The 14,517-nt window shown below is 44.6% G+C and overlaps 1 protein-coding gene across 1 annotated transcript in view; it reads right to left on the reverse strand.

The window, feature by feature from the left end:
* Positions 1-14,517, reverse strand: part of LOC147109567 (signal-induced proliferation-associated 1-like protein 1) — a 407,870-nt gene that overhangs the window by 136,411 nt on the left and 256,942 nt on the right. The window contains 1 exon segment of the mRNA XM_086003627.1: positions 9,424-11,213. Within this exon segment, the coding sequence (XP_085859753.1) occupies positions 9,424-10,945 (1,522 nt within the window). The 5' untranslated portion in view covers positions 10,946-11,213.

The following is a 14,517-nucleotide window of genomic DNA, read 5'->3' on the forward strand; positions in this document are numbered from 1 at the left end:
GCTGCAGAGATGGACGAGTTCAGTCTGATGCCCAGAGTAATAAAAGTAGATAACTCAGATGCTGGGTAAGAGACATTCAATTCTGGTGTCAGACGTGTAGTGCCAGTCATAGGATGGGCTGTTGAAATGTGCAAATCCCCACCTTGAATAACCGAGAAAAACTGCCACTGGGAAGAGGCGCTGAGCAGAGAAGGGAAAAAAATTCACGTGAAATGGGGAAAAACTGGTTGGAAAAAGCAGGCAGAGATGTGAGGAAGATTCCATTTTATCTGGAAACTTGTCAAACAAGCAGCTCAAAGCTCAATTCTACAGTTTTTCCTTCAGTCTAGTAACCTGGTCTGGATAGCCCACTGCTAGTTTAGCCTTCAAACCATTGGATTTCTTTATCCGAGTCAATGGGTTCCTCTCCACTTTTCTAAATCTGTCTCATTCACCTACCAAAAATATCTAGTTATTCATAAAACAATACACTAGCATACACGTGACAAACGGGCCAAAAATACCAAGGGACTTGGTGAAGAAAGTGTCTGTAGACGTGCTGCCAGAAATGAAGGATAGATAGCTTGTAAAACCATTTTTAACAAAAACATTTCACATTATTTTCTTATTGTTATATACAACAGGTATAGCTGAGGCTGAAGTAAATAAACGAAAAGGTAATTTAAAAGGTCACTCAATGGTATAGGATTCAAAGTAAGCAGCATCGCATACCTAGAAACTGTAATTATGGCAACTCTTTTCCAACAGTAGATTTCTACTTTCTATGCTAAATGTCAATGGTGTTCATAATATGGCCTAGGGGCCATTTTCTGCCTCACTTCCTTCTATTTGTGACATTCAACAGCTCTATGCAACTCTAGGCCTCCATTTATGGTCCTCCTGGCTGCAGGATTTTGAAGTGAAATTCAATATTGTTTCCTCTCCTGTTTGGCTCTCAAGCAGAAGAACACGAGGATGCTATTAGTAAGCACGGTTATCCCAGCTTTAATAGAATAAGTGAGCGAGGCCAAAACAATGGGAGAACATTCACAATAAAAATACTTCAAAAAGGTTCCCACTCCCTGCCCCCACCAAGTGTTGTGTGAAGTGTTTATTGTGGAATTCCAACATTTATTGTAGGAATTGAGAGATAACAGATATGGAAAGTAAATAAGCATTAAAAAATGTTGTCTTTTGGGCAAGTTTCAGTGCAGCATTGTAATGCAGCTAGGATGCCCCACATCATAGAATCGCATAGCACAGAAGGAGGCTATTTGGCCCATTGTGCCTGTGCCGGCTCTTTGAAAGAGCTAAACAATTAGTCCCACTTCCTTGCTCTTCCATCATAGTCTGGCAATTTTTTCCTTTTCAAGTATATATCCAGTTTAGTTTTGAAAGTTACTATTGAACCTGCTTCCCTTTCAGACAGTGCATGCCATATCATAACAACTCAGTTAGGCAAAAAGAATCATACTAATCTTCCCTCTGGTTCTTTTGCCAACATCTTAAATAAGGTCAGAAGTGGGGATGATCGCTGATGATTGCACAGTGTTCAGTGCCATTCGCAACTTCTCATAATGGAGCAGTCCATGCCCGCATGCAGCAAGACCTGGACGACATTCAGGCTTGGGCTGATAAGTGGCAGGTAAAATTCATGCCACACAAGTGCCAAGCAATGACTATCTCCCAACAAGTGAGCGTCTAACCACCGACCCTTGACATTCAATGGCATTACCATCGCCGAATCCCCCACCATCAACACCCTGGGGGGCACCATTGACCAGAAACTTAACTGGACCAGCCACATAAATACTGTGGCAACAAGAGCAGGTCAGAGGCTGGGTGTTCTGCAGCGAGTGTCTCACCTCCTAACTTCTCACCTCCTGACTCCCCAAAGCCTTTCCACCATCTACAAGGCACAAGTCAGGAGTGTGATGGAATACTCTCCACTTGCTTGATTGGCACCCCATCCACCACCTTAAACATTCACTCCCTCCACCACCAGCGTACCGTGGCTGCAGTGTGTACCATCTACAAGATGCACTGCAGCAACTCGCCAAGGCTTCTTCAGCGGCACCTCCCAAAACCACGACAAGGGAAGCAGGCGCATGGGTACACCACCACCTCCAAGTCGCACACCATCCTGACTTAGAAGTATATCGCCGTTCCTTCGTCGTCGCTGGGTCAAAATCCTGGAACTCCCTCCGTAACAGCACTGCGGGAGTACCTTCACCACACAGACTGCAGCGGTTCAAGAAGGCGGCTCACCGCCACCTTCTCAAGGGCAATTAGGGATGGGCAATAAATACGGACCTTGCCAGCGACGCCCACGTCCCAGGACCGAATAAAACAAAATCTGCCCCCTCTGGTTACCGACCCTCCTGCCAATGGAAACCGTTTCTCCCCATCCACTCTATTAAAACCCCTCAATTTTGAACACCTCTATTAAGTTTCCCAATAACCTTCTCTGCTCTAAGGAGAACAATCCCAGCTTCTCAAGTCCCTCATCCTTGGTATCAATCAGGTAAATCTACTCTGCACCCTCTAAAGCAGTGACATCCTGAGCAATATCCTGCCTAACCTCACACAAGAACCACCACTTCAGTGAGGATTTAGAACAGCTGTTGCCTCCGAAACTGTGCCGCAAACTGAGTGAAAGCCTCCGGAAGGGGGGAAAAATTACAAGGGACAGAAAAGATCAAGGAATAAAAATTAAAAAATATTTTAACAGAATTATTGGTGCTACAGTTTTTTGCTTGCTCTTCCTTTAATTGGCTACTGCCCACAGTGCCATGACTGAAATCAGGAGCTCAACGTGAGGAAAATCACAGGCATAGAAGTGGGCCTTTTGTGTTCTCTCCTAACTCAATTTGGGAAAGGTTTCCACAGTTCACGACTGCCCTCTAACACTTCACTCAAGTGGTCATCCTTCACAGTGCAGTTAAGCAAGACATTAGTTACAGCTGTGACCCCTATCATAAAGACAGGTCCCATTAAGTGGCCTGGATCCATGGAACTGTGCTGCAGCGTATGTTGCTGATTTCAGCAGAGAAGAATGGGATGGTGGGGTGAGGAAGTTCGGGGTATCGATCAGAACACAATCAGTTGAGTGCATCACATGACCAAGATGGGGTATGAGGCGCTTAAGGCCACAGTGTGCTCGGGTAACACCCCCTTCATTACATTATTTGTATGCACAGATTAAAATTAATAAGGAAGAAGTTATGTTGAAAATCGCTATTGTAGTGTATGTGCTTTAAGTCAGAACTACTTTTTACAGCTCCTGTATACTGTAGTACTGGCAGTGACCACACCGGTATATAAGCTGTGCGCATGCCTCTGTACCCCAGTCTAGAGATTACCCTCCTCCAGTAAAGACCTGTTATTTGTTTATGTACAGCATCCATGTAATTATTTATCCAGTGAACCACGGATCTAACAGTGGCGACGAGTGTTGATGCGAATCTACCTGCAACATAAAACAAAACAAAAAAAAATAGTCGAGTCCAGGAACACGGGCGTCGACCGCAAGCAACTGCTCAGCAGTCAGGCAGAGATCCAACTTCGCTGGGGAGGCTGCGGAGAGCCGGGCTTGGTTCCCCAGCCACAACGAGCAGTAACAGACCGACGACAGGTCCAGAGCAGACCCTTCCCGAGCAGCGGCGGCTGGAGCCGACCGACGGCAGAGAGAGCCGGGCAACGTCGACGGGGTAAGAAAGAGGGTGAAGAGAGCAGGGCGCAGCCGGGGGTTGATCACCGAGCGGCGTCGAGGAAAATACTGCAAAACCGGAGAGAGGGGAAGAAACAGCCTGGTTCTAGACTGAGCGGCGTCGACAAATATCAAGAGAAGAACGCGCAGAGCACAGCCAGGGATCACGGGCTGATCAGGGTCCACGGGGCGAAGCAAGGGGAGATGCCATTGAGCCGCGAAGAAGCAGGGAGAGCGCGGGAGGCGCCACTGAGAAGAAGGAAGAGCGCGGGAGACGCCATTTTGCGAAGCCGCAGCGGAGAAGACGGGCGAGCGCGGGAAGGAAGGAAAGCGCGGGAGACGCCATTTTGTGCCAGCGGAGAAGAAGGGGAAGCGCGGGAGGCGCCACTGGTGATAGTTAACGCACACCCAAGGATGCCGAAGAGTGGCAGTATCTCTACGTTCGACAATGAAGTCGAAGATTGGGCGACATATGTGGAACGTATTGAGGTGTACTGCAGGGCGAATGAAGTGCCAGATGCTAATAAAGCACTGGTTCTGTTAAATTCCATGGGTGCAAAAACTTATGGGTTACTGCGAAATCTAATAACCCCAGAGAAGCCGGTAAACAAGAATTTTGAAAGCATAGTAGAAATCCTACAGGACCACTTAAACCCCACACCACTGCTGATAGCAGAACGATTTAAGTTCCATAAAAGGAACCAACACAAAGACGAAAGCAATGCTGAGTACCTAACGGAACTGCGCAAGCTATCGAAATACTGCCAGTTGGGAGCGGGACTAGCAGACACGTTAAGGGACAAGTTTGTGTGTGGGCTACAAAGTGAAGGAACCCAGAAATGGCTTCTATCAGAAAAGGACCTTACGCTGGACAAAGCTTTCAGTATGGCAGTATCACACGAAGCAGCCGCAAGGGGCGCTGCAGAGATACAACGGAGACCGCAAGAATATGGCACCAATGAAATGACCTATGGAACAGGGAAGTGCTATCGCTGCGGCAGAACAACACATGACCAGAAAGATTGTTGGTTCAAGGACCAAGTGTGCAGACAGTGTGGGAAAGCAGGACACATAGCAAGAGTCTGCAGGTCTGGGAAGAAAACCAACAGTAAGAAATCTCCACAGGAGAAGTACAAAAAGGTATACCAGGTGATAGACAGTGGTTCAGACGAACAGAAAAGTGACACAGACTCTGGAAGCAAGGAGCTGGGTTGTCTGAAACTACATAATGTAACCGAAATGGAGGATCACCAGGCTATCTGGGTTACACTCAAGATAGACGGAGTCCAAGTGGAAATGGAATTGGACACAGGGTCAGCTCTAACAGTCATAAATCAAAGAGACTACAAGCGGCTATTTTCACACATACCCTTGAAAGCTACAGAGATTGTCTTGAAGACGTATACGGGGCAAAAAGTCTACCCCAAAGGAAAAATAAGGGTGAACGTGACATATAAAGGTCAGGAAATACCTAAAATGGATATATATGTATTACCAAATGGAGGACCACCACTGCTAGGACGTGAATGGATCCGGAAGATACATTTAGATTGGCATTCCATACAGGCACTGAAGGTTGAGGCCAAAAAGGATGACGACGTCACACCCGGACGACTGTCAAAAATGCTAACTGACGCAAAAGAAGTGTTCCAGGAGGGACTAGGAACACTAAAAGGAATAACAGCAACAATTAAAATAGAGGACAATGCAAGCCCAAAGTTTCTGAAGGCCAGACCAGTGCCTTATGCGATCAGACCAGCGGTTGAAGCAGAGCTGGAAGGGTTGGAACGTTCAGGAGTACTGTCCAAAGTGGACTGGAGCGAGTGGGCTACACCCATCGTTCCTGTAATGAAGAGGTCGTTGAGTAATACGCCTAGGGAACCAATGAAGGTCCGCATCTGTGGGGATTTTAAGGTGACAGTGAACCCAGTCCTTCACACGGTGCAATATCCGCTTCCACGAATTGAGGATATTTTCGCCTCGCTATCTGGTGGTAAACGCTTCACCAAAATTGATCTAGCCCAGGCGTACTTGCAAATGGAGGTAGAAGAAGCTTCGAAACATTACCTTACGATCAACACCCATAAAGGCCTCGATCAATACAACCGGCTGGTGTTTGGAGTAGCCTCGGCTCCGGCTATCTGGCAAAGGGCGATGGATCAGGTCCTGCAAGGGATTCCAGGGACCCAGTGCTATTTGGACGACATCTTGGTCACTGGCGAAAATGACGGTGATCACCTCGCTAACTTGGAGAAGGTGCTCGCCAGATTAAAAGGAATATGGGCTACGAGCTAATCGCCACAAGTGCGAGTTTTTCCAGAAACAGATCTCGTATTGCGGCCACGTCATCGATGAAGAGGGGTTACATAAGTCCCCTGACAAGATTGAGGCAGTAGTCAAGGCTCCAGCACCGGAAAATGTGTCACAACTGAGGTCGTTCCTCGGGCTGGTAAACTATTACCACAAGTTCTTAGCAAATTTGTCTACGGTATTACACCCGCTGAACACCCTACTGCAAACAGGGGTACCATGGAAGTGGGATGACGAACGTAGACGAGCTTTCCAGAAGTGTAAAGAATTGATCACATCAAAAGAGGTGTTGGCCCATTTCAACCCAGCACTGCCAATTCGTTTGGCATGTGATGCATCACCCTACGGCATTGGAGCGGTGCTGTCACACAAATTCCCAGACGGGTTGGAGAGGCCAGTAGCCTTTGCGTCTCGGTCACTAACCTCAGCCGAGCGCAACTATGCCCAGATTGACAGGGAGGCCCTCAGCCTAGTATGGGGAGTAAAAAAATTCAACCACTATCTGCATGGACAGAAGTTTACCTTGCTGACTGACCACCAACCACTTGTCTCCATCTTTAATCCTAAGAAGGGCGTGCCAGTAATGACTGCACAGCGGTTACAAAGATGGTCCCTGTTTCTAGGGGCGAATCAATATGAAATAGAATATAAAGGCACGAGACAGCATGGGAACGCTGATGGGCTATCGCGCCTGCCACTGCCTACTGTGGAGGAAGCACCAGCAGTGGACCCTATCGAGATATTTTATTCGTCGATAATTGAAAGATTGCCAGTAACAAACGCGGATATAGAGAAGGAGACCCGCAATGATCTGACGCTGTCACGGGTATATGAATTGGCGGTGAGGGGATGGCCAACACATAGCGACTCACTGTTGCCAGCATTCTCATCCAGAAGAGAACAGCTGTCAGTATGCCAGGGGACAGTGATGTGTGGATCCAGAGTGGTGATTCCACCCAAGTTAAGGGAGAGAGTGCTAAATGAGCTACATGAAGGTCATCTGGGGGGAGTGAAAATGAAAAGCCTAGCTAGGGCTTATGTGTGGTGGCCGGGAATCGATCAACAAATCGATGACCTAACTAAGAGCTGCTTAGGATGCCAGAAGGTCCAAAATGCACCACGACATGCCCCTCTACACCCATGGGAGTGGCCCTCCTCTCCATGGCAACGGGTGCACATTGATTTCGCTGGTCCATTCATGCACTCAATGTTCTTAATAGCAGTGGATGCTCATTCAAAGTGGCCTGAGGTGATAAAGATGTCTTCAACCACTACAGAGAAAACGATTGCAGTCCTACGGACCATATTTGCCAGAAACGGTTTGCCAGAGCAGATCTGCTCTGATAATGGACCACAGTTTGTGTCCGACGAGTTCCAAAAATTCATGAAAAGGAATGGGGTAAGGCATTACACATCCGCCCCATATCATCCAGCCACCAATGGATTGGCTGAGAGGTTCGTACAAACCTTTAAGAAGGCGATAAAGGCCATGTGCGACGAGGAAATTCCACTACAGCATAAGATGGACAATTTTTTATTAGCCTACCGAAACGCGACACATGCAGTTACCAACCAGACCCCGGCCATGATGTTCTTTAACCGAAGGTTGAGATCTCGTCTGGACTTGCTCAGACCAAATGTGCGAAGAAATGTTGAGGACAAACAATTCCAGCACATCAACGAGAAGCCGACAAGGAACTTCAATGTAGGGCAACCAGTCTTGGCCCGGGACTATCGAACAGAGAAGTGGCAACCCGGAAAGGTATGTACAAGGCAGGGGCCATTAATGTATACAGTGGATGTCGGGGAGAACACCGTGAGACGCCACGTCGATCAGATCTTAGCATCACAGGAATGCGTCAACCCCATGTCTCAAATACCTGGGGATGAACCAGACATACCGGTAGCATCTACTTCAGACCCAGTAGCAGTGGAACCCGATGAACTACCTGATGAAAGGGGGTCAGAATCGCCTCTGCACCAAGAACAAGAACCTCCGGAAAGGCACTATCCCGAAAGGGTCAGGAAGCCGCCCCAAAGACTGAATCCATAAATGGACTTTTGTTATTGAATGTACATGTAAAAATGTAATTGTTATTTGAATATTAAGGGGATATTATTAATCTAAAAAGGGAGGAATTGTAGTGTATGTGCTTTAAGTCAGAACTACTTTTTACAGCTCCTGTATACTGTAGTACCGGCAGTGACCACACCGGTATATAAGCTGTGCGCATGCCTCTGTACCCCAGTCTAGAGATTACCCTCCTCCAGTAAAGACCTGTTATTTGTTTATGTACAGCATCCGTGTAATTATTTATCCACTGAACCACGGATCTAACAGCTATGAAATCAAAATGAACTCAACAAAAATGCTTATTCGAATTTTCTCCAATATTCTGCATGTTAGAAAAAATGTACAGCATTAATTTTCTAAATGCCACTCCAAACTAACGCAGCCATGACTCATTACTTTGCAGCAAGTGCTGAAAGACAGGTGTGAACTATGCAGATTGACTGCTTTGGGGAAAGATGTTACACTCTGCAATTAGTTAGACATCCATCAATGAGTGGGAGGAGTGAAGGAAAGAGTCTACAACTTGGTTTTGAAACAATGATGAATTCCTGGGTACAATTCATCCCCTTTTGATATTCCCCGAGACTAGTTGAACAATGAGTCCCATCAGTCAAGAGGGGGACTAAACAATGAAACAGCATCTGTGCTGATTAAAGAATGGCCACAGGCTGGCCATTCAATCAAAATGATGAAGAAAGCACTCCTTTCCAAAGACACTTCAAACAAACTGAAATCATCATTATTTATGCCAAAATTTAGGGGTTAAATTATTTTAACTTTTTAATTGCTTGAAATATTTAGTACGTTTGATTATGATTCTGGAATACACCACTGGCATTTCCGACCTAATTTATACATCATGGTTGGGCAAGAGTTATTTGTCAAGTATCAAAAAACTTGGAAACTTCCATCAGGTTTGTGATACAATTGGCCGTCATGTAATGCAGAATAGTGTGGAATTAATTCTCCCTCTGTGCTACTGATTGTTTAATTCATTGTCCCTCATGAATAATTGCATTAAACATGACTCTCAACAAGTGGCACTTTCCTGTCACTAGATCATCAGATAGATTTTGGCATATACAATCATAGATGTATTTTATTCCAAAAATATGCTAAACTAACAAAACAGTTCTTTGCCTTTGTTCATTTCTCCATTTCTTACTTTTTAGAGAGCTCCTTTGCAGATAAACACGAGTTTTAGACAAAATGTAAAGTCTATATTTGCAAGCCAGAATTTCAATCCATCACCTTTTTTTGACGAATTGTCCTGCCACACAAATGATCTGATTTTGAACATCAAATCACATCCCAAACCAGAGACACCAACAGTAATGAATCAGAGTTTTACCTTTTTGATGAAAGTATTTCCGATAGTAGTAAGCTCCAAGGTCCACATGCTCCACAATGTATCTCTTCACTTTGTCACAATGTACTGCCAGGTTTTCCTTCGATATCTCCAGCACGGCAACTCCTGCATTTGTGCAGTGGGAGCTCAGGGAAAATTCAAAAGAGGTGCTTTCAAATCCACTCAATGACCCAGAATTTGACCGGGATAGGCTTATCTTGCGTTCTCCTTCTCCACCAATCTCATTCCTGAAGTATGAGCAGCTCAGCACAAGCTCATTGCTTTTCTCATCACCATAGTCTACGTTGAGATTCTCTTTTGAGTTCAGGTCTTCTGTACTACCCGAGGGAGAGCTGAAGCTAATGGAGTGCGCGAGTGGGCCAGCAGCCAATGAGGCAGCAGCGGCCGCAGACGCACCTGTTGTGGTGTTCCTTCTCTTAATAACACTGTGCTTGGTCATCACGGCTTCATTCAAGTCAAACAGCACACTCTGCACATCATAGTGAGCAAAGCATTTCTGGCAAGCCCAGCCCTTCACGCTGTCCTCTGACTTGCTGTCCTCAAAGTCTGCCGACTTGCCTAGCTCACTTTCACCTTTGGCATTGCGCAGTTTGCGGAAAATGGAAGAATCCCCCGTTTCAGACTTCGATCGCCTCTTAAGTGGTTTCTCCCTCTCTTTATGCAGTGGCCTGGGGCTCCCTCTGTGCGCAAAGAAACCATCTACAAAATCATGTTTGGTGTTTTCAATATTTGAACCATAGGCTTTACTGGCTTCTGCCTTCAGTAGTTCGCTGAGTTGCTCTGGAGCTGGGCTTCGCTGATCTGTCTGTTCATTTCTATAACCCTTTAACAAATCAAAAAAGCTGTCTCCTGACATTCCATGCTTGTCAATGGAGGAAGTACTGCCGTATTCACGGTGAAGAGCAGTTCCCATTTTGTGATTCAGTGCTCCATACTCCTCGGCGCCATCCACATCCAGCTCACTGATTGTGATGTCACTATTACTGCGCTGTCTTATTCTGCGAAGGCTCTTTGCAGGGGACTGGAGATAACCATCTGGTGTAAGAAACCTAGAATCCAAGTTCTCCATTTCTTGTGCCTTGCATTGCATGTAGTCACTGTGCATCCTCCTGGATGCCAAAGATTCTAGAGAATTTTGATTGCTTTGGCTCAACCGGCTGTTTGGGCTATTAGAATGGATGGACATGGCTGTGCCATCTGGACTGCCTGCAGATTCTTGGTCACTTGTTCTACAAGACTCTTTTGCCATGTCCTTTCTAGGAGGCCAGTCGGCAATCCTTGCTCGAACACCCATTTTAGGCACACTTGGCATTCCACCAACATGGTGAGCACTTTCACTTCGTGGTGGCCCCATCGCACTAGATGAACCAAAGGTGCCATTCGGCGTTCGGAATCGACGTGCGTAGAAGTCATCCGAACGTGCACCTATGGTTAGCTCAGGGCCAATAACTGAAGTGGCACCAATACCCACCCTCTCAGTCTGGGAACGTTTTAAACTGGTCATACTCCACACTTGTTTCTCTCAATAGCTTCCACTAAACATACAACCATCTCTTTCGTAAGTAGGAATCTCCTTGAGAGCAACTTCCAAGCAAGGCAAGTTGAAGGATAAAGTTGTCTACTGTGTTCTGTTACTCTGTAGTATATTTTTCACATATACGCATCTTCGTATTGTTTATAATCGGAGGAGCTTCTGTCTAATGACACACGTGGCATCTTCACAATAGAGTTTACACAGTACGATTATTCAACTGCCATGGCTCGAAGAAAACCTGAAAAAATAAATAAATGCATTGGTCATTCTGTTCTACTTTGTTTTGTAAAGCACTTTGAAACACCTACCAAAAAGCAAAATACTGCAGATCTGAAATAAAAACAGAAAATGCTGGAAACACACAACAGGTCACTCGGCATCTGTGGTGAGAGAAACATAGGGTTAATGTTTCAGGTTAATGACCTTTCGTCAGAACGGGAACATCTTTCATACATGAGGCCCATTGTAGAAAAACCAAGTAGTTGCTGTTTAAAATATCGGAACAGTGTGCAGCTCACAGCATAGCTGTGTGATTCACTTTTTCCAATATGTCCCCAACATATGGCTAATTCTGTGGTAGGAAAGGAAGTAATTTTTTTTTTTTTTTTTATAAAAAGAGGGGGGCAACAGTGGACTGCAAGAGGTTAGGAATTGAAGATTGAGGTGAACTCAGTGAAATGGAGAAAGATTGCAGGAAGGGATGAGGAAGAAACAAACAGGGTGCTGGAAAATCCAAGTCAGAGGGAACCCTGGAGAGGATCTGCAAATAAAGACTGCAGAAGATATCATCCCTTCATTGCTACAAAATGTATGCTGCACACGCACTGCACAAACTGAGAAGAAAATGTGAAGATCATTGGTCCTTTTTGACAGTAAAGGTCACCAATATAATGTGAAATTGCCATGTTTTCATTATTTTTTGTACCTGTTATTTTCTCTTCAAAAGCTCGACATGTCAGGAGTAACCTTTCAGCCACTTTATAAAATCCCCTTTCTACTAACAACGCAAAATAGTGAGCAAGTACTCACTTAAAATACTACAATGTCAGGCCTCCACAAGTTTTCGCCTTCTATCCTAGTGAGGAGGATTTACCTTAAGGTATCAATCCATGCACACTTAAAACCCTTGCGATCAAATCCAACCCCAATGCTGGACATCCATACACATGCATTTTCCAGCAGATACCACTGGATAGTGACTACGAATGAGAACTCTAGCCGATTGCATTTCCCCTTCCTTACCCGAAGAAGAAAGAGACCAATTGTGATACCACCATCCTAGCTCAGATAACTCGGCTCAGACCAGGGATAAAACCCTTGATGTTAATTCCCTGCGTGGCTCAGTAGAACACGGCACCTTTATACACTTACCCATGTGAGAAACACAAAATACCCTGATTCAAATGCAATTGCAGTGATGTGCGGTGATTCTATGGCTGTCAGCACCAAAAGGTATTCAAAATGGAAAACTAAGAAATTACAAACAATGTTGTAACTTGTTAATGTTGTAACTAATAAAATACTTTGATAGGCGCATGAAATTTGCAGACCATTTCCACTGTGGAAGGCACCAGCAGCATACAAAGGACATTATCCTTCCAACCTTAGGTTAATTGTGTCTGAAGAAAGCAGTTGGACGCCAGGGTTAAGTACTGGTCTGTCACTGGTAGTGGTGAGAGCAACGGGACATGAAGAAATAAGAGCATCATAAAATACTGATTTGAGATGGGATTTTTCCTGTAGTAAATTGATGCCAATATTTTAAATAAGCTGGCTGGCAATAATGACTGACTTTTCATACAGGATAAACAAACTAAGACGCTAATATTTTTCAGGGTTGGGAATGACAACAACTGTAATATCAACTGAACCAGCTGAAGCGTTGCTGTTTCTAACACACTGTAGGCTGCATTATTCTATAATTAGTACTGATTAGCTGCCAATTCCTGCACTAAAGACTATTCACAGAATACATACAAAATAGAAAGAGAGTTCCATTTTCCAGTTGAAGCTCTACTGAGCAATCTGAATGTAGATCAGCTGATAACTGCTGATTGATGTCAATCCAATGTACTATTTCCTTTTATGGGCCCCCAGTAAAATCAGCTGGTTTGGATTCTTTGAACCCATGCCCATGTTAAAGTACTGATCAAACTACAATACACACCTTCAATTACAAAGAATTTTTATAGAAGATCTCTGAAGACTTCTTTTGCTCCCTCCCTCTTCCACATCAGCCAGTTTCCATTCGCCTTTCTCCACCTTGGAGGACAGCTCTGTCCAAGTCAAGCACAAATACTCAAGTGATGGGCATCCCAGAATTCAAAGTCACGACCCTACTGTAAAATCTGGTGTACAAGTAGTGCATTGATGCCTGTTATTCGATCCTCCAATTACAAAGATATGACTTGTATAGTACTTCAAACAATCACCAAAATACAGGAGCAACTTAAACACCAGAATTTATGGCAGTCAGAGCACTGGGTTGCTTCCAACTACAACAATGAGTTTTTAAAATCAGCCCTTTTATATTCAAAAAACTCCTCAGCCTTGATCAGCAAGAAAGTTATTGCCTTAATTTCTCAACAAACTGGTGAAATGATTCAGTAAAGACAAACAAAAGCGATCACAATAAATACATAATAATTGAGAGGTGTAAAGGAATTCTAGCTTCTCGAAATCACCGAGAGCTCAGAATCTGTTAAATGAGCAGCAGTAAATTTACCAGTACAGTTGTGTAGTGTTTATGGCACAGTCTAGCAACCCAGAGGTCAAGGGTTCAAATCCCACCAGGACAAGTTGTAAAATTGGGCTAGCATCAGAAAAATTGACGATGGAATTTGCCAGATTGTTGTAAAAACGAACTGGTTCCGTCTTTCAGAGAAGGGTGCCCGTCACTCTACCCCGATCTAGCCTACAGGTGGCTCCAGTCTCACTAATTGTTTGATTCTTAAATCACTCAAACCCTAAAAACAATCACTACAAAGCAAGACGACAACTCGGGCTAAGCAACAAATGTGGCCTTGCCAGTGCCGCAAACATCCAGAACAAATGAAAAAACATGGGCCCGGAATTTGCGGCAAGTAACAACAGCGAACGGACAGCATTTGCTGTTAGTTCCCCTTTGAAACTGACCGCAACCTCAGGATTTCTGTGTTAGGATGCGCATGTGCTAAATCATGAGGTTGTGGTCAGTCATTCACTGCTCCGACACTGGCTGCGCTGTGCCGCCCCACCCCCCACCCAATGGCTGGCAATCAGTGTAATCAGGGAAATCCATGAAACTGACGAAAACTGTGTGGTAATAATCGTTAAATATCCTATTAAAAGTTAGACCTTGTTGGATCAGGTGTAACTGGGGTTTTAACAGCTGTTGAACAAACATTTTGATCCTGAAAAACTAATTTTGTGGAGTGTTAAATGTCTCCATTTTAATAAAAATTAACATAAAACATTTTTTTTTTTTTTTTTTTTAAAGTTTGTTCATATTTATTTCAGATTTACCTTTTTCCCCATGTGAGAGCCCCAATCTTTGTTTTGCT

This window comes from Somniosus microcephalus, chromosome 12 (genome assembly GCF_052327205.1).
Source record: "Somniosus microcephalus isolate GS21.2 chromosome 12, FLI_Smic_1.0, whole genome shotgun sequence".
NCBI classification, from domain to species: domain Eukaryota; kingdom Metazoa; phylum Chordata; class Chondrichthyes; order Squaliformes; family Somniosidae; genus Somniosus; species Somniosus microcephalus.